At 36.5% G+C, this 19,562-nt stretch overlaps 3 protein-coding genes and 2 non-coding genes across 7 annotated transcripts in view; 2 read left to right on the top strand and 3 right to left on the bottom strand.

The window, feature by feature from the left end:
* Positions 1 to 271: 271 nt before the first annotated feature.
* Positions 272 to 6,287, bottom strand: trim55b (tripartite motif containing 55b). Of its 2 annotated transcripts, none has more exons than XM_055182481.2 (8): positions 5,845 to 6,287; positions 5,204 to 5,373; positions 4,230 to 4,407; positions 3,967 to 4,062; positions 2,170 to 2,403; positions 1,997 to 2,019; positions 1,783 to 1,907; positions 272 to 855 (listed from the first exon to the last, which is right to left on the bottom strand). In XM_055182481.2, the coding sequence occupies exons 1-8, from the start codon at positions 5,962 to 5,964 to the stop codon at positions 671 to 673; spliced, it is 1,131 nt and encodes a 376-aa protein (XP_055038456.1). In that variant the 5' UTR covers positions 5,965 to 6,287; the 3' UTR covers positions 272 to 670. The 2 variants fall into 2 exon arrangements, with proteins under 2 accessions (XP_055038456.1, XP_055038455.1); XM_055182480.2 differs by having other exon boundaries at positions 4,230 to 4,413; positions 5,845 to 6,269.
* Positions 6,288 to 6,964: 677 nt separating this feature from the next.
* On the bottom strand, positions 6,965 to 7,037 carry trnaa-agc (transfer RNA alanine (anticodon AGC)). The gene has a single exon. It is a non-coding gene; the product is annotated as a tRNA-Ala (tRNA).
* A 1,221-nt stretch (positions 7,038 to 8,258) lies between these two features.
* The window catches only part of pde7a (phosphodiesterase 7A), a 53,644-nt gene continuing 42,340 nt past the window's right edge, over positions 8,259 to 19,562 (top strand). The window contains exons 1-2 of one of the 2 annotated variants that reach the window (XM_073863667.1): positions 8,259 to 8,271; positions 9,189 to 9,283. The gene's annotated coding sequence lies outside the window, so the exon portion shown is untranslated. Of the gene's footprint in view, positions 8,272 to 9,062; positions 9,097 to 9,188; positions 9,284 to 19,562 lie in introns of those variants that run through there. The other variant, XM_073863666.1, reaches the window with a different exon arrangement.
* trnay-gua (transfer RNA tyrosine (anticodon GUA)) lies at positions 8,653 to 8,741 on the top strand. The gene is given in 2 exon segments: positions 8,653 to 8,689; positions 8,706 to 8,741. It is a non-coding gene; the product is annotated as a tRNA-Tyr (tRNA).
* dnajc5b (DnaJ (Hsp40) homolog, subfamily C, member 5 beta) lies at positions 8,961 to 18,382 on the bottom strand. Its single transcript, XM_055182479.2, has 6 exons — positions 18,341 to 18,382; positions 16,268 to 16,362; positions 15,572 to 15,694; positions 12,546 to 12,759; positions 10,622 to 10,796; positions 8,961 to 9,270 (listed from the first exon to the last, which is right to left on the bottom strand). Exons 3-6 carry the CDS (start codon positions 15,676 to 15,678, stop codon positions 9,185 to 9,187), a joined length of 582 nt encoding a protein of 193 aa, XP_055038454.1. The 5' UTR covers positions 15,679 to 15,694; positions 16,268 to 16,362; positions 18,341 to 18,382; the 3' UTR covers positions 8,961 to 9,184.

Genomic DNA, 19,562 nt, shown 5'->3' with positions numbered 1-19,562 from the left:
ATCATTATTTCAGCTCGACCACTGAGATGTGCAAACAACATTTGTTTACTCCTGCATGGCCCACAAGACTAAGAGAACACACGATTACTTCCACAAACTGTCGCCGCTGTTCTTCAAAGTAGATTAGGCACAGACATGTAAAAAACCCAGCTAAAGAAATGTTTGTGATTAACTGTTTTCTGCATAAAATCATCAAGAACATTCTGTGAAAATATAACCTTGATATGTATAATATTACTACACATCTTCAGTTATCAGTGCATGATACATGTTATGGAATTGGAGCAAACACGGGTAACCTTTTATTTGTCGTTGACATTTATAAGTATGAAATCCAGGGAACATTTAAAGGGAATCATATCATTCATAACTCAAATACCATCACTGTGCCAACCGCAATGAAAATACCACGCGAACACTCCCTACGCAGTAAACAACACCACAAATCTTGGAAAGTCATCTACATTTATATTTAGTCATCTAGTGACTTTACTTATACAGTAACAGAAAAAACAGCAACAGCGTATGTTTAAAATAGTTGATTTTGGCATTTTTTGACAGTGTCCACAGTCATTGCTGTAATTTTAAGGGTATTCATGTGCTTCTTTCAGGTAGCAAGAAGATCAGATTGATACATGCATGTCCAGATACGTGAATGGTGCTTTAGAAATTAGGATGATGTGGTAGATGTTTTTGTTTGTTTGTTTGGGGTTTGTGGAGGCAGGAGGGGAGGTAGAGGTTCGTCCAAATTGCCTAGTGTGTCCGGTCCCCCTAAGGCTGTCTGTTCTGCCCGGGGTCCGGAATCAACCGCAGCCTCGTCTTCATCATCATCATCATCGTCCTCTTCTTCATCTTCTGTAGAAAACCAACATGAAAGGATACAAGCAACCCCATACTGATTAAATATTATACTAGTGACACCTGATCACATAAGATTTCTGGTGGATTTATTGAAAATAAATATGAATAATAAACTGAAACGGTAAATTGGCTTTTCAACTGATTACTCATTAAAGGGATAGTTCACCCAAATTAAAATTCTCTCATCATTTACTAACTGTCATGTTGTTATAAACCTGTATACATTTCTTTGTTCTGATGCCCCAGTCACTTCCATAGTATTCTTTATACTACTATGGAAGTGAATAGGGCTCATGATCGGTTTGGTGAATTTTTATTTTTGGGTGAACTATCCATTTTAGTTGCAATTGAAAAACATGCATAAGGAATTATATGAGTGGTGAATTTGTCTTATTTCCAAATTAATTTAAAGGGGACATATTGTGAAAATCTGACTTTTTCCATGTTAAAGTGCTATAATTGGGTCCCCAGTGCTTTTATCAACCTAGAAAATGTGCAAAAGAAAAACCCAGTAACCTAGTTTTGGTAAACCATTCACTGCAAGCATGTGAAAAAATAGGTCTTTAAAATTTGACTCCCCTTGTGATGTCAAAAGGGGATGATTCCACCCCTTAATCTGCACTATCCAACCACGACACTGCCATTTAGTGCAGAGATCAGCTCATTTGCATTTAAAAGGACACACCCAAAACGGCACATTTTTGCTCACACCTACAAAGTGGCAATTTTATCATGTTATAATAAATTATCTATTTGGTATTTTGAACTAGAATCTCACATTCGTACACTGGGGACACTAAAGATTTATTTGACATCTTAAAAAAGTCTTATGAAATGTCCCCTTTAAATTCATTCATATAAACAAACATGATTTATTGCCACACATTATTTATGATAATGAGTATTTCAGGGGAGATTTACCATTGGCAAAGTCAATATTGCGTAGGGCCCTGCCCTCTTTCTTGAAGCTCACAGAATAATGATCCATGCTCTCATATCCACGCTCTACTCTCTCCAGGTGAGAGGTATTCGATACCTCTGTAATTCTAAAATAGAAATAGAAAAAAAACTTTTCAGTTTCAAAAGATTAAAAACCTTGATTTACATTAATTTAACAGAAATGATCAGCACTTACTTCTGAAAGAGGGATTTGGCATTCTGTTTGGAATGAGGGAGAGAGAAAGAAAGTTATTTTGACCAAAATGTATAACTTCTATAGGTTCCCCACAATAAAAACCCATGAGCTTTCATGAAAAATTTTTTGAAAGATTACTGAGGTGATGAATTTCTATGTAACTAGATAAGGACCTTTAAGAAAACAGCCATCTCTGGTTCTTCCAGTGTTTGGATTCCTGTCTCCATGATTTTGGTCATGGAATCCAGATGATCTCCGTACTTCTTTCTGAGGCCATTGATATAGTTTAATTTCTCTTCCTTTTCACCGGCCACTTTCAGGTTCATCTCTCTTTTCCTGTCCTCCAGGATAGCGTACAAGTGGTCGAACTTTTCACACACCTGGGATTTTTGTCGCCTTCCATTTTCCTGTGAAAGGGAACGGTTGTTTACCATTCTCCTCCATGTTAAAGTTTATGTAAATGGCACGAAATTGATATGTATACAACCATAACCATAAAAAGAGCATTGCATGAAAATCCTCTTTTAACAATATTTGAATACTTTCGATAACATGATGAAAATATTTAAATTTCTCAACTTCTACAAATATTGCTGTTCGTTTCATTTATCACATTTGTCCATTCATCCTGCCATTCACCAAGTTAAAGGAAAACACCACCATTTTTCAATATTTTACTATGTTCTTACCTCAACTTAGACGAATTAATACATACCTATCTTTTTTCAATGTGTGCCCTTAATCTTTGTACAGAGCGTCATGAATGTGTTAGCATTTAGCCTAGCCCCATTCATTCCTTAGGATCCAAACAGGGATGAATTTAGAAGCCACCAAACACTTCCATGTTTTCCCTATTTAAAGACTGTTACATGAGTCGTAAGTAAGCATGGGTGCACAAAATAAAACGTGACAATTTTTTAAACGGATAAAAACCTCTATATCATGATCACCCCTGACTACTCCCCATCACACTCAAACTTCTGTCAATATTACTGCGCCTGAGATCGAAGTGCTGCAAACTAAGTTCTCTTCCGCATTACAACATAGTTCTCATTTTTTATCGGCTAAATATTTTATTTTGTGTGCCTTTACTTACTCGTGTAACTACTCATGTAGCAGTTTTTAAATAGGGAAAACATGGAAGTGTTTGGTGATTTCTAAATTCATCCCTGTTTGGATCCTAAGGAACGAATGGGGCCAGGCCAAACGCCAACACACCCACGACGCGCTGCACAAAGATGAAGTGCACGCACTAAAAAAAGATAGGTATGTATTAATTTGTCTAAGTTGATGTAAGAACATAGTAAAATATTGAAAAACTGTGGTGTTTTCCTTTAATATGTGGTAAAATGATAAAACAAACATGTATAGTTTTTTTCATTTAGAGGAAATATAGGTTTATTAATAACCACAGAATCTACATCTGGTTGCAAACTACACAGCAGCTACACCCCCAGAAAAAAAGTCAAAAAATGACCCCCAGCTGTCACCGGAGGAGCCCCTTTTACAAAGTACACCTTTGCACCTAAAGAGTTTATATTGGTACCCCAGTGACAGCTAGGGACCATTTTTGACCATTTATTCTGAGAGTGTAGTCCTTGCCGAGTGCTGAGCCCGTTTGTCTTGAAACTATTAAAATTTCTAACACATTCTCCCCAAATCAATAGTTTAAAAGAATACAGTATCTATTTATTTCCTTGAACCACATCTAACCCTCAACCTTGCTTTCAGTGACTTCATCAGATCAGCCATATGCCCAACCGAGACGGCTCGTTTCGGCTTGCTTGTCAATCACGGAGCCTCTGTGAAAGCAACTGTGAAGTCTGGAGAGATTCCAGCTTCTCGCCTGCCTGGCTCATCGATGCATGTATATCTTTTGTCAGAGGAACCATTTTTGGTCTTTCCATCAATAATCGTGCTCATATGTCAAGCTTAAGGAGGGGGAGAAGCCCCCACACAGGGTTACTAACCTCTATGGTCCTGCAGGTCTCCTCTAACTGACTGATGATGCCTTGGATCCTGTCATTATTGCTCACCATCATTGCTATTCCATCCGTGAGCTCTGTCTGGAGATGAGAACGTGTGTAAGCATATAAACGTGCTCTAAAACACTTACACTGTAAAAACATACGGTACATAGACAAACGCACATATGAAGTGACAGTGAAGTATGTATGTAGACGTGCATAAATATTTATATGCTTCTGAAGTAAACCAACAGTTGTTTTTGTACCTTTTTTGTCTGGAATACGCTGTCAAGGGGAGCCACTTCACAGTCCTTATGAGAGCCAAACACTTTACACATAGAACAAGTGGGGACACCGCAGGTCAGGCAGTAGATGTTGATTTTCTCGTCTTCATGGACCTCACACATCGGCTGGTCAACCTTGCTCTCAGGAGATGGTCTGCTGCTGTTACTTTGATAATAATAGATCAATGAGTGGAAAGGGTCTGACATCTGAGGTTAAACCAAAAAGATTTATACTCTTTTTAAGTTGTCGGACAAACAACCCAGAGGAAATTTTTGTTAATCATACACTAAAACGCAAATTTATGTATATGTCAGCAAACATCTCTATTTGTTTAAATAAATGAGATACTAAACAGATTTTTCTTTCCAATAGGATACTCTCTCGCCATTCCTTCAGATAGAGGATAACTACATTTATTAGACTGAGGGTCTGCCCAGGAGACTCAACATTGACTGGTGGTGTTAAACTAAAAATAAGCATCATGCCATCATGACCATCATCAAAACCCATCTGACCCATCTGAGTCACAGGTCTTGGGAATCACATGGACCATCCAGAGTCTATGGTAACACAACTCTACTGTAAATAATTGCTTTAAAACAAACTGTTCTTCTATTCCATCTACAAAAAAGCTTTTTGGGCTCATAAATACAGTGAAGTACTTATGTGGGTTGCAAAAGTGACAAGGCTGTGGAGAACTTAATCACTTAGCCTTTGGGAATTTCAGTTTTAAAGCTTTCCTCTTGTGAGAGTTTCTTTTGGAGAAGGTAACATCTCTTTATCCTTGTATATTAAAGTGAATATGAACAATGTATTATATTTTTAATTAAACTGATACAAGAGCACAAAGTAAATTACCCAGAATCACCTTCTCAAAACACAAGGCACCTTTTTTTAAAGCCATGTAAGGACAACCCATGACATCTTCGTGTGGTATTAATTTTCCAGATCTAACCTGATGTACTGCTGTTTGTACATGTCAATGATGTTTTCCACCAGAAGATTTCTCTGCAGACCGTAGACCCCATGGCGATCCATTATAACTTCATGCCGGCAGGACGGACACCTGAAACGGCCACCTGACATCGATGTGCCTCCTCTAGTAGGAAGGTATGGATTTGAAGACTGGGTGGATGTGTATGGGAGGGCAAATAAATAAAACACATTACAAATGTATTCTTGAGGACAAATTATTAGGTTATACAAACTTATTAATATGCCAGAATAATGCAATAAATATATTTTCGACAATAAAAATCACCTTAAAAATCTTTATTGGGTGTTTCAGCCCATTGGGTCAAATATGTGCATCCAGGTTAATTTAAACAAATGGCTGGGTTTGTCCCAATCATGAGTTGAAACAACACAACATTTTTTATGTGACTTTCCTTTTACAAAAAAAAAGATATAATTCATAATACACTATAATAACAATTTCCTCGTAGGCCAAATTTAAAAATATATAACAATTACAACAGGACATACTATTTACTATAAAAAATACCTCTTTTTCTATAAATAGATTACATTTTCCAGAATCCCGATGTTATTGTGATAAATTGTTATGACGATAAACAAAAATGATTGAAACCGTACCTGGTAAATGTCATTAGCACATTTCCGACAGAGATTGTGTTGACAAGGAAGAATCACAACGGGTTTGGTGAACAATTCCAGACAAATGGGACAAATGAGCTGCTTTTCTAAGCTGTCCATCTTGATTTAACGGTCTGTGGCTTCACTGGAGATTAGATCGTTTAAGATTGAAAAAAATTAAATTGTCCCAGTTGTGTATGGGGATAAAATCAGGCCCTCGCCATTGCTCAACAGTGTCTGTTTCTATAATGAGGTATGGCAAAGTCCCACTATCTGTGTGCGCTGTTTTTAGAAAGACTCGCGTCACAGGATGCCATGTTTACTGGCCATATATGAAATTGATAGCGTGCTGCCGACATGCAGGGCATCACTTTATTCACTACAGGAAGTTAAGGGAAAAGCATAAACATTAGTTGAGTTCATATGTATCTATAAAAAGTTCAATTGAAACTTTAGATTTTACGCTCGTTCACACAAATTGATACATAACGATATCAGATCACGCACCAACGAACGTTTTGTCTAAGCTCGCGCGCTGCACTTTCACATTTTATAGGCGTGATCCCTTAGTTTATAGCTTGAATAAAATAGCAGTGAAAGTGATACGAAGATCGGTCCTCGTATTCTGGTTGTGGCCGCAGCTATTCATTAACGATACATTTCAAGTAAAAAAAGACATTAGTTGTCGTGGTACTTAGAAAGTAGGCTACTTATGCTAAGAAAGTCGCACATCCTCCAATGATGTATTATAGGGCTGTGCAATTAATCGTTTTTGATCTAAAATGTTTGATTCAAACAACAAAAAAAAAACAAGATAATCAAGGTAACTTAAACTATTATTGTGCGATTAAAATATAAATTGCGTGCTGCAGGACAGATGTGTTTGTGCTTTGACAACATTAGCCTATTGCAACACTGTGAAAAAATGTATGTTACTGAGTTATCGTGCTAAATAATCATGATTATGTTTTTTTAACAAAAATAATCGTGATTATGATTTTGCTAATATTGAGAAGACCTAATGTATTAGCAAAAACCCAAATAAAAACAGATTAAATATGAAAAACAGCAAGTTATATGTTTGAAAGTGTTTTAAGTATGTTTTAAATGAAAAATAGCTTGGAGAATGCGGGCATCGATCCCGCTACCTCTCGCATGCTAAGCGAGCGCTCTACCATCTGAGCTAATTCCCCATTTGCCCCTTTATGATTCGGCAGTGAACATTTAACCCTCTATTACAGTTTGAGGTCGGCATAACAGTGCAGAACCCGAGAGGCGAAACTCTGATGGCTTTTAGGTAACAACCACTAGGTGGCGCTTCAGTAGCGCGGCCGCCATTTTGGGATGAAAATGCCAACTGGACAACAGCACAGGATGACAACGAAAGAGAAGTTGAATAAAAGAACCCAATATTCGGTCAGTATGACAGTATAAATCCAGCATTTCATCGTTTTCTGCTAACGTTAACTGTTTTTAGTGTGATAGTAAACCTAATTTCTTAACTGCAAGAAACGAAATGAATCTCACAGCCCAAACTGAGGCGCAATGAAGTCATCAGTTTTATTCTCATACTGTTAACGTTAATGTTTGTACTTTCTTATATATGTTTTATGTTATCAGTTGTAGAATATAACCATTATATAGGTGGTTTTAGCCTACTTGAGTATTTCCATTTTATGAAACTTTACAAATGTACAAACTTATATACATTGTAACGTTACGTTTTAAATTTTGAGCAGTGGCTGTTTTTTTGTTTACAGAGGTGCTTTAACGGACATTAAACAGACCATACCTCGAAATACTGCAAAAATATTTATTGTCCAACATTCCCAATTTTTCTGTTTAATGTCCTTAAATTTAATTTCATATGTTGGTACTAATTCGATGTTTATAATGCTAATCGTTAAACTTAAAAAGGCTTTAAACTGTAGGCTACATGGTTTATGGAAAGCAAAGGCAAAAAAACAAGACACAAAGTCTGTAAAATAAACCATTCAAATGATTTGATGATCACTGTGGTTGTAGTTACCTTATGTGTTATTGTTATCATATTTCAGCTTTAATTTTGCCATAGCGACAGCAATAAGTGACTGCACTGCGTGTTGCGATGAGAATGGCCAAAATCTCGTCGGATGAGCACTGTTTTCATCCCAATTTTACCCCCAAATCTCATCCTAAACCCAACATCTCGCGAGATTTGGCACTCTAGCCAGAACCGCCGAGTCGCTTTCATACCAAAATGGCGGAAGCGCAGAAGCGTAGTGCTGCTTGGTGCTACTGTTGCAATGAAACGTTCTATTAAGTTTCGCTTTAATATTAATCAGTTTATAATAATTTTATATTATCGACTGTTTTATATCTGCCAATACGTATAGTGTATTTTAATGTAAAACATTTGTCGATTGTAAGCAATTTTCGCTTCTGTCAGTAAGTGTAACGTTAGCTCTAGTAATTGTTACATTGAATATCGTATTCTTTTAAGCATGTGCAATCGATTGTAAAATTAACGTTTTTCAGCTAACGTAAAATTATTAAAATATGTTCGTTGTTTTCCAAGGCGCTTCATATAGAAATGTTGCTTTCAGTAATTTATGCTGCTAACCTAGTCGCCGTTACAGTTGTGTCATTAGTGTTGCATCTGTTTACTGTACAGTGTCGATTGTTTTGGTAAAAAAACTTTATCGTTTGTCAAATATGTAAAAAAAACCGGGTATAAACACCTTCAACTGTGTTGATAGTACAATACGAAGGTGTACATATCGTCATGTACAGTATAAGACCTTAAACTTGAGGCGCTATATGCAGGTTCCTTCGATAGCTCAGTTGGTAGAGCGGAGGACTGTAGAGGAAATAACACTGTAATCCTTAGGTCGCTGGTTCGAATCCGGCTCGAAGGAAAAACATTTTTGTTTTTATTATGTGTGTTCTTTTGATTCTTTGTCTTATATTATTATATAATTTATAATGAGTGTTGATATAACGTGCTAATTTGCAAACATGTCTAGAATATTTCACATATATTTTTACAGACATGGCAGAAGACAAAGCAAATGTATGTGATATTTGGAAACCTTGTTAAATGTAGAAAAATATAGGAATTTCCATTTCTGAAAACCTGTAGTATATATATTTTATTAATACAAGGAAAAACTTCATTCATGTGCGCTATTACATGCACCTTAAATGCACATAAAGCATAATAATAGAATATCTGTTATTTACAAACACCATGGCCAAACAATAGTTTAAGAGGTTGAGTATTTTTATAATCCTGACATATTTTAAATATATCCAAATATAATCTTCAATATAATTAACATCCATCACGCTTATGTTGCTTTTAGGTGTACGTTCTGTGTCCATCACCAATCAGCTGGGTCTTCTCACTAGCATTGGTTGGCTGAAGCACAATCGGAGTGTCGCCATCTGGAAATCACAGGTAAAATAGGTCACACATGATCAATACTAAAACAAAGACAATACTTTGCCTAATGCCATTTCATTTGACACTTCTAATTAAAACGTCCTCCTAAAAAGAAAGTGATTTGTATGCTCCAAGGACGTCCCAGCAATCTGCTGTTAGTCTTCCCCTGCTGGCTGCACTCACATGACCCCACAAAGCTGGCCATGTATTACTGGTTTGAAGGGCAGCCTAGTACTGGCTTACAGTACATAATACTAACTGATGTTACTTGGCTGTTCTGTGCTGTTTTTTGAATGTTAGACCATGGTGAGGATTTGTTCACATCTTAAGCCGAATATAACTACGTCTGTAAAACATGGTAATCCTTCGCTCCTCTAATATAAATGCAATACAAGTTTTATTATCTATATCAGTAATAATACGTAGCGTAATAAATAGGATTCTATAATAATAAATAACTATGTAAAAACTGTGAAAGTAAACTGTCGATACCATTTTACTTTTTCAAATGTTTTGTTGTGAGCTATAAAATGCTATAAAAAACTAGTATGCAAACACACTTTGAGAAATGACTCAGACTGCAATTATCACTTTTGTGAGGGACTGCAGCAGAAGATGCAAAAAACCTCCTACAGTTCACTGGCAGACGAACAGCACATTATATCCAAACATCTGGCTCACAAGTATCAAGTCTGTTTATTTTTGCAAGCAGGGTGACTTATTTCTTCAACCACATACAAACTCTTCCTCTGACCGAAAAGTCAAAATCTTATTTTACATACTTTTTTACATCTGTGAAATTCAGGCTTGTAAAGGGCGATTTACAGTCGTGCGTAAGTTGCTGTTTCTTCTTCGTTTGTGGCTTAACTTGCAAAGCTTCTTCTTCTTTGATGTTCTCGCTGCTACTGTGGTTACACGCGGGGTTACTGCCTACCAGCGGTCTGCGCGTGTTTTTGCACATCGACGCAAAAGTATAAATGAAAACCGACGCAAAACCTACGCCGTCGCGGCTACGCCGTAGGACCTACGCACAACTATAACGAGCCCTTAAGGGCGATTTATAGTCGTGCGTAGGTTCTATCCGTAGCCTGTGCGTAGCCTGACGCGCACCTCGCAAAATTTTTAGTCTCATAGTCTAATGTTTAAAGTTTGATTTCACTCATTGATGGCCTTACTCCGTCCATATTAAAGATATCAAGGTTATATTTTCATAGAATGTTCTTTACATTATTTAGGATGGCTTAATGTAGAAAAATCACTTTGTAGTACATATGCTGTATGTAGTAAATCATACATGGGTTTTCAGATGAACAAAACTTGTTTAATGTGACCCCATGTGTGCATGTGTTTTACCTTTCTCGTTGTCCGTGCGAATCTGCTCCTCAAGGTCTTCTGGAGACACGTACAATTCCTGGTCGTCTTCTCCAGGTGTGTGCGGTTTGCACTTTCCACAACAGCAGTTAAAACAGCAGCATAGACAACAACAGAAATAGCAACCTGTCAGCAAGCCACAGATGGCAAACAGGCCCTATAAATGACAACGTACAAAATTAGAAAAACACAAATCATGGGGTTTAGCTTAGATTTACAATCAGTTCAAACACTATATTACATTTACCGTATTTTCCGGACTATAAGTCGCACTTTTTCATAGTTTGATGGGTGGAACTTATAGGCAGGTGCGGCTTATACGTCAAAAATATTTCATATGAACCAAGAGAAACCATTACCGTCTACAGCCGTTAGAGTCGCTCTATGCTGCTCCTGTATTTATGTAATTCAATGGATTCAGTGATGCGTAATGACTTCGGGACCTTTTTGAAAATTATTTGGCTTGTCGTATAATTTAGCATATTCAGCCTCCCAGATATGTTCTGTATGCTATTGTGTATCGTGTAAATAAATGTTTATGTTACTTTAACATGTACGGACATCTATTCAGCCTGCTGTTCTGTGCTATTGTTTAGTTAAAGAAACAGTATGTAGGATTGTGGCCAAAACTGGTACTGCAATCACAAAACTTGTGGCCAATACACAAAACGACAACATAAACATTAGTTGAGGGCTGCAACTCCACTTTTTAAATGACAATATCCTGGCCAGACCACTGTTGTCAGTAGCCTCTTTCACACAGTAATTCCAGTAAATTACCATGAATTTACCAGAATGAATTTACCAGTAAATACAAAAATATGTTGTTCTCACACGTAGTGATGTTCCGTCTTTTTACCAGTAAGACATCATTCACACATCAGTATCAAAATACCGGTAAATACGGTGAGAAACAGATCAGTTTAGCAACTAGTCAGACCATTAAAAAAACGAAACCGGAAGTAAAGTTCGGATCTAGACGTGTATCACGTGCATCTAATGAAACCGTCTATAGACCGTTTCATCGGGCACACGTGCGGTGACGTGATAAGCGTCTGGTCCGAGCTTCTGGTTTCTGTTTGTTTAATGGTCTGACTAGTTGCTGAAACTGAACTCTTAAACAAATATCTCGTTGAAAATAACAAATGTTTTGCATTCCTATGTAATCTACGTGTTGTTTATTTTGCTTGTTATATAAATAAACTACTTTAAAAGGACTTTGTTGTTATTTATTCTTCGCGGAGTTTACCAGAAGTTACGTGATGACCACGAAAGCCGCTTGTTTATGTTGTTACTGCTGAAACTGTCTATAGTCCACTGCGACTAATATGTTTTTCCTATTCGAAATGCATTTTTGACTGATGCGACTTATAGTCCGGAAAATACGGTACATATTTGTGCATAGATGGATTGTATACCATGTATTGTACAAATGCTGTCACTTGGATGGTACCTTTTTAAAAGGTCCTAATACGTACCACTTGGGTACAGATGTGTACTTTTTAGGTACTAGTATGTACCTGTAAAGTACCAATGTGTTCCTTTGAGGTACCAACATGCACCTTTTAGGTACAAAAGTGTACGTTTTGAAAAGGAATAGCGCCCTAGTGACAACCTTTGTACCTTCTTGTACCTTTTTTTTCTAAGCGTGTATTGCATATTGAATATGTTCATGTACAGCTCAATGGGTAGAGCATTTAGGTCATGGGTTCAAATCCCAGAGACCACACATACTAAAAAGATGTTCAGCTTGTAATGCACTGCAAGTCTCTTTGGTTAAATATATGTGTCAGCATTTGCCACAAAGCAGTAAGATTTTTTGCAATAGTTTAATTTAAATTTCAAAAAATTTAAGTAACAATAAAATATAAAACAAGCAACAAATGAGAAAAATAAGATACTGGACCTTTGCCCACCAGCTGGAGAGCATGAAATACGTGTTCACGTTCTCTTCCCCAAACTGCTGCGACACATACAGACCCAATGAGCCGTACTTGTCATAAATGTTTCTTTTGGTACTGTCAGACAGAACTGTATGTGCATTGTTGAGCTCTTTGAATTTGTCGGTGGCATCAGGGTTCTCTGGATTCTTGTCAGGATGATATTTCAAAGCAAGCTTCCTAAAATGTTGGGAAAGACATTTGTGAGCTGAAAGGTTGTTTTAATTTGAGACTGAAGATTACTTTGACATACACCTGTAGCTCTTTGTACCCCCATTATATACATATTTCCAAATGTGCTCTTGTACCTTATTTGGTAGAGCCACGGTAGCAACGCAAAGGTCATGGTTTTAATTTCCACACTTTAAAAAAAATCCTTGTTGCACTTACATTTTTAAGTTAAAGGGTACCTATTGTCCGATTCACGATTTTACATTTCCTTTTGTGTATTAGTACATGTTAACAATATGCAAAAGATAGAAATCCCATGTAAACAATAACTTGAGTTATCAACTCCAACATAAATCTATTTTCTTGGACTACAACAAACACACGGATTGTAGGCAACAGTTTACTTCCTGAAATTGGTGATGTAGACAAGACCGATATTATCATAATTCCTCCCGCTTCGGACCCAGCCTGTAAGTTAACTGCTGTTAGCATTGCATTGTGACCGAATCTTTCAAACATGGTAAGGAGCGTCACACTTCCAGCTGACGTCATAGGTATTCAGGCCAATCACAATGTAACGATTAGCTGGCCAATCAGAGACACAGAGCTTTTCAAATCAATGAGTTTTGTACCAAATCAGTCCATTTCAGAAAGAGAGGGAAATCTGGAGCTACAAAAATGTATGTTTTTTAACCAAAAACCACGCAAACACAATGTATTATACCAAATACACAAAATATTTTTTTTTAAGCAATGAGGTGCACTTTAAAACAACTTTACAATTTATTTAAACTTTTTTGACTAGTGATGAGTGCTATAAATTATAAAAATTAAGTATTTCAACATTATTTTTATAATTTAGCAACTCCTCACTAGTTAAGAAAGCTGAAATAAACTGTAAATGTAAGTTGATTAAACTTAAAAATTTAAGTGCAACAAGGAATTTGATAAAAACACATACTTTGAATGCAGTGTACGTTGCTTTGGATGCAAGGATTTGCATAAATGTGCTGTAAATGTGCCATGGCTGATTGTGCCAACTTAGTGGCCTAAAGCAACAATTATTCTCATAAAGTAACCAAACAAAAATACTTTAGGACTCACACGCAGTTAGAACAGACTCATTAATGTGTTTAAAATGCTGCCTGTCTGTTTGATGTTCTCAGCGAGGTGTGATCTTTAGCGGCAAGCTGTCTTATGCGCACGCGGCTTGACCTGTCTGTGTTACGGCTAGACCGCAGACTCCATTAGTGCCTCCAGTAGCTCCTCAGCAAAGCATGCAAGGGTGCTGAAGAGAGGAACATCACCAAATTTGACATTTTTCCCATTAGAACCAGTCGCGCATTGCAAATGTCTGTGTGTCTGACTCAGTTCGGGCCTGTTTGCGATGAATGTCAGCGTGTCCAAATTTTAAAGTCTCTCTCTGTGTCACAGCAACCCGTCTGACATTTTAAAAGGCTGTGAAATGTAATATCCTTATGTTTAAAACGGTAGTAAATTCTTGGATATCAACTTTAATTTTTTTGTAGCCCTGCTGCCATAGGTTTGATATCTATGATAAAATTTAACTTTTGAATGCCACATACATCTGTTCGGATAAAAGTCTATGCGAGATGTTAACGGCCCTGAAAGCAGTTTAATGCAAATTTTAAACATTAATACTATTATGCTCTTGTATAGCTCAGTGGTATAGTATTGCATTAGCAGTGCCAAAGCCATGGGTTTGATCCCAGGGAACACATATAGCCTACTGCTAAAAATGTATACATTGTTAGTCACTTTGGATCTGACAAATGCATAAATGTAGGCTGATGACAGCAGTACAGTACAATCCAGAGTTTCAACCTTACGGCCACATAATCTCAGTTCTTATTTGCAGCTCAACCAAAACTGTAATTTCTTATTAACTATTCATAATGCTCCGAGCATGCTCGCTTGTTAATTTTTGATTAAGCCAATCGCGTCTGCAAGAGTTGTGATGATTATATATTCATTAAGCACAAACAAGTGCTGTTAAAATCCTAACCATTTAAATGCCTCCTCGAACAGCGTGTTAATTTGAGCAATTAGAGATTATTATTGTTAGAACATCAGTATGGGGTTTGAAATAAACTTGTCTAATGAAGTTGTCTACCTGTTGCCTATGTTTCAAAGTACAAACCACAGACAATAAAAACAGGTAAAAACACATGTTACCCATCTTAAGTCATTTGTTTGTGATTTATTGTTCTCATTTTACATAGAGAACATTCAGTGAAAATATAATTATAAATATAACTTTGATATCTTTAATACTGAGTATATATATATATGTGACATCTTGGGGTGGTATGGTTTAAAAAAGTACACTCTTGCACGTAAAAGGTGCATTATTGGTACCTCAAAGGTACACAATGGTGCCTTAGAGCTATATACTGGTACATATCTGTACCAAAAGGGTACATATTAGGACCTTTTTAAAAGGTATCGTATCAGTGACCGCTTTGTACTTTTTTTCTGAGAGTGTAATATTATCTAATTTTAATTGAATCATACACACACAGTGCGTGCTGTGTGCACCCATAAACATGTTCTCATATGTATTGGGTTCTTCCATCATTCCTGATCCCAATGCCATCTGTTCACCATAATGAATATTTTAGTTTTGTGGAAGTCATATTATATTCATGTAGCTCTTCAGATGATGGCTGAGATTATAAAAGAATGAGTTGCCGTTTTGCACTTTCGTCATCTTCCGCACCCTCGTTCACCCCTAGAAGTCCTTCTGCAAATAGCATCTGCCGATATCAAGTGCTAGAATGTGGTGTGAATCACCTCTTACCTGTAGGATCTCTTGATGTCATCATGGGTACAGTTCTTGTCAAGACCAAGTACCTGGTACAGAGCCTCTCCGGATGTGGAAAGCGCACGTTGCCTTTGTTCAGCCATGATCTTAAACCATTACCTTAACAAAACCAAAAACATTTTATGCATGAGAGAAGGTTAGGCATTGTCTTAGGTACTCTTAAAAATACTTTTTTTCACAGCTAGGCCATAAAAGAACCATTTTTGGTCCCCCAAAGAACCTTTTATTTTAAGTAGTTTCTTTATAGTCTGTAAAAGCCTGACAATAAACCTTTTAGGGACCTTTAAGAAGGCGTGGGGTATAAATGACATTTTCTTTGAGCCGTATAACGTCACTCTTTCCACTTAGACCTTGTGTCTGCCGAAACCAACTATGCACCTTTACAACAATTTGATTAAAAATAGTTTGTACAAAATGATATCTTATTGTAAAAGATAAAACCAAACTGTCCAATACCAGGTTTTGATGTGGATTTTTCGCTAACCTCCACATGCCTGAATAATTTCATCATTTGTAATAATGAGCCTTCATTGAATATTAAATACTTCTAAAAATTACAGCCTTCACTTCTTTCTGGAGGTTTACAATCACTGACTGCTGAAAAGTGTGAGGTTAAAATGAGTATCAATAGATTAATGCTTCACTAAAGCAGATGGTTCTTTGTTGTCTTACCTGTTTAAGGAAAGATACTCCAAACTTTAGTCCGCCTCCAGTGCAGATAGACAGTCTAATGGAGTCAGGTTCCTTCTCTGGAGGTGAGTAGATTACTAAGGAGATGAATTATACATGGAGCTAGTCATGAGTTCAGGTAACGTTCGGCCAGTTTAACATGGTTACCAGCAAGGTTCATTAGGTTTCAGCAGTCAATAGTGCTTATGGGCATTAAAGGTGGAAGATGTTTGGTGATAACCAACCGGTGGACACACAGGTTATCTGACATTCAAATTGGCATGAGACATGTTTTGTTGTCAGTCTGACTCTTAAATTATGATGGTGCATCATGTAGAAACAAAGGGATTGATACAGTTTCTCACTGATGCAAAGTCACCATCTTGTGGTTTCCTTTTGTAACTACTATTTTACAACTATTGGGGTGTCAGTTGTCAAGTTCATGCACCTTTAGCAATTTTTTTATCCAAAGTGCATTCAAGCTATACCTTTTATCAGTATATGTGATCCCTGGAAAATTAAACCCACAAGGTTTGTGCTGCTAATCAAGTAATTTCTTAATTTGGTTGATTTCACATTTTAATATAATTGATTTTAAGATTTAATAAGCACATAAACTGTGATGTCACAGTTGACATCATCAAGTAGAATCAGCACATGCTCAATTACAAATGATCATTTTCATTTAATTTATTATTATTTATAATTTCAGATATATTCGTTTAACATATTGTTATTATACCATATTTTGATTTGTTATTATTATTTTGTTTATTAATTATAACTATGGCTGGGAAAAGATTAATCGCGTACAAAATAAAAGTGATTTTTGGAGTATTTTTATGAGTGTGTGCTGTGTGTAATAATTATGTCCATATAAATACACACACATTTATGTATGTATTTAATTTTTTTTACACACACATATATATATATATATATATATATATATATATATATATATATATACACACACACACACACACACACACACACACACACACACACACACACATATATATATATATATTAATATTCTATATTGTATATAAATTTTAAAAAATTAAATATAAATAAAAAAATATGTATATGTGTGTGGTTAAATATACACAATAATTACACACAGGACACACATATATTTTGCAAAAAAAACTTTTATTTTGTATGCGATTAATCGCGATTAATCTTTTTCCAGCCCTACGTGACTGACAAAGAAAACAAATGGCACCTTCAGCAATGTTTAAAAGTGCTAAAGGGCAGAGATTATTCATATTTTTCTGCTGTTTCTTCCTTGGTTACTGGTTAACATAAAGAAAACAAACAGTAATGTTTTGCAATGAGGAAACGATGTTTACTTGATTTTCTTCCACTGTTGTTTGCTAAATAATACAGTACAAAGATCATATTAAAGTTATCCTTTAACTTTAATTATATTTTGACTTTAAATTGGTTAAAGGGACAGTTAGTAAGATTTACCCCCATCTAGTGGTGAAATTGTATTTTGCATTCAAAGAATAGTGCTTTCTAGCGCCTCGCTTTTCCAAATGCGGGTTGCAACTACGGTAGCCGTTATGAACTCACTGATATCCGTATCCGTTTCAGCTGGTTCACGTGTTCTGAATAAAAACGCGTTGTGGAAACGCATTAGTAGGCTAGTGCTTTTTGTCCCTCTCTGCTATTATAGTTTATCAATACGGTGGAACGACATGGAAGCCTCCTTGGACTTACCCGTTCAATGTAAGTAAAGAAAAGAAAAGTCAGATCACTGGCAGAGGTCATTTGACACCACCGAGGACATATTTATGAAAAAAGACATTGATTTTGATTAATAGAACACTTAAAACCCTACTTATTGTCCCTTTAAGAATTTATTATTAGTTTTAAAAGCACCACATAATTTGTCCCCAACAACGAACGAACCAATCATTGTTCAGATCATTGGCAGAGGTCATTTGACACCAATGAGGACATATTTACGAATAAAGACATTGATTTTGACTAATAAAGCACTTCAAATCCTACTTACAGTCCCTTTAATATCTTGATTAGTGACTTACTAAACATTGTAGCACTTACCTTGTTTTACCACAAGATGGCATCTGAGGATCTTTCAACCTGGCACAGGTTAAAAGAGTAAAGTTCACAGAAATCTGATGGTATTTACTCCCCCTTATAGCATTTTTAATGTAAGTGACAGGTTTTTAGCTAAAACCATACCATACTCTTTGGTGATTCATATAATACAAGTCCTCAGGTTTCAGTCAAAAGAGCAAATGCAGGCACACAAAATTTATGCTTGCGGCTCCAGACAATATACTGAGGTCTAATGAATCCCCAAGAACCACAGTTTGTACCACATCTTCTTTTATTGATGTGGCCTGAGAGTAAAATAACGGCAAAATTCATTATCTGACAAACTGTCCCTTTAAGGAGAAAGCTGAATGTATTTCCTAATCCACAACACATGTTTTATTTAACATTTGCAAAGCGTCATTAAAGTGCAGAAAAAAATAAATCAAACTGGGGTTTCACATTCTTATATAAAACATCTAAAAATTGATAAATTCAGCATAAAAAAGACAAAAATTCTCCATTTCCTAAAAAACACACCAAAACCCCCCAAAACAACATGTAATTGAAGCAGCAGTCAAAACAACAGGGAAGTCACAAAGTGACTGTACAGTGCTGCGGAAATGACGCCAGCCAGCACTATCAATTATGCCGGCGCTCCCTTGTTTCCTGATGACTGGTGCGTAGCACAGGTCGGATTGCAAGTGGATACACAGTGTCTCGAGGGGAATTAGCAGGTGTGCTGCTTGCAACCCCTAATCATTGACTCCCCAGGAGGCTGTTCCTGCAAAGCACGTCTGCCTGGGGAATGGCATTTGTGGCAAACTAAGCCTTAGAAACAAACCATTAATGAAATGATTGCCCCTCAGTCAGGAAATGTGAGACTCCCAAATGAGCAGCACGACGAGACACCAGTAGTGGACGGGAACAGAAACTGATTTGTGTATGAATGACAAGATCAGTAAAGAAAAATTATACATACAAGAGAAGAGCTAGGCAAATGGTTCCATAAAGAACTTTTAACATCCAACGAAACTTTCTCTTTGTGGTGTGAAAAGGTTCTTTAGGCCAGTGGTTCTCAAACTGGGGGCCCCAGTTTTATCACATTTTATTAAATACATAAACTTATTACAAATTCTGTGTAATTAAAGGTGAGGTGCATGATATCTGAAAGCCAATGTTGGCATTTGAAATCACCTAAACAAACACGCCCCCACCCCAATAGAAT

This window comes from Misgurnus anguillicaudatus, chromosome 25, assembly GCF_027580225.2.
Source record: "Misgurnus anguillicaudatus chromosome 25, ASM2758022v2, whole genome shotgun sequence".
Classification (NCBI taxonomy): domain Eukaryota; kingdom Metazoa; phylum Chordata; class Actinopteri; order Cypriniformes; family Cobitidae; genus Misgurnus; species Misgurnus anguillicaudatus.
The sequence above is the reverse complement of the archived record's forward strand: the minus strand, read 5'-3'. Positions and strand labels throughout refer to the sequence as shown.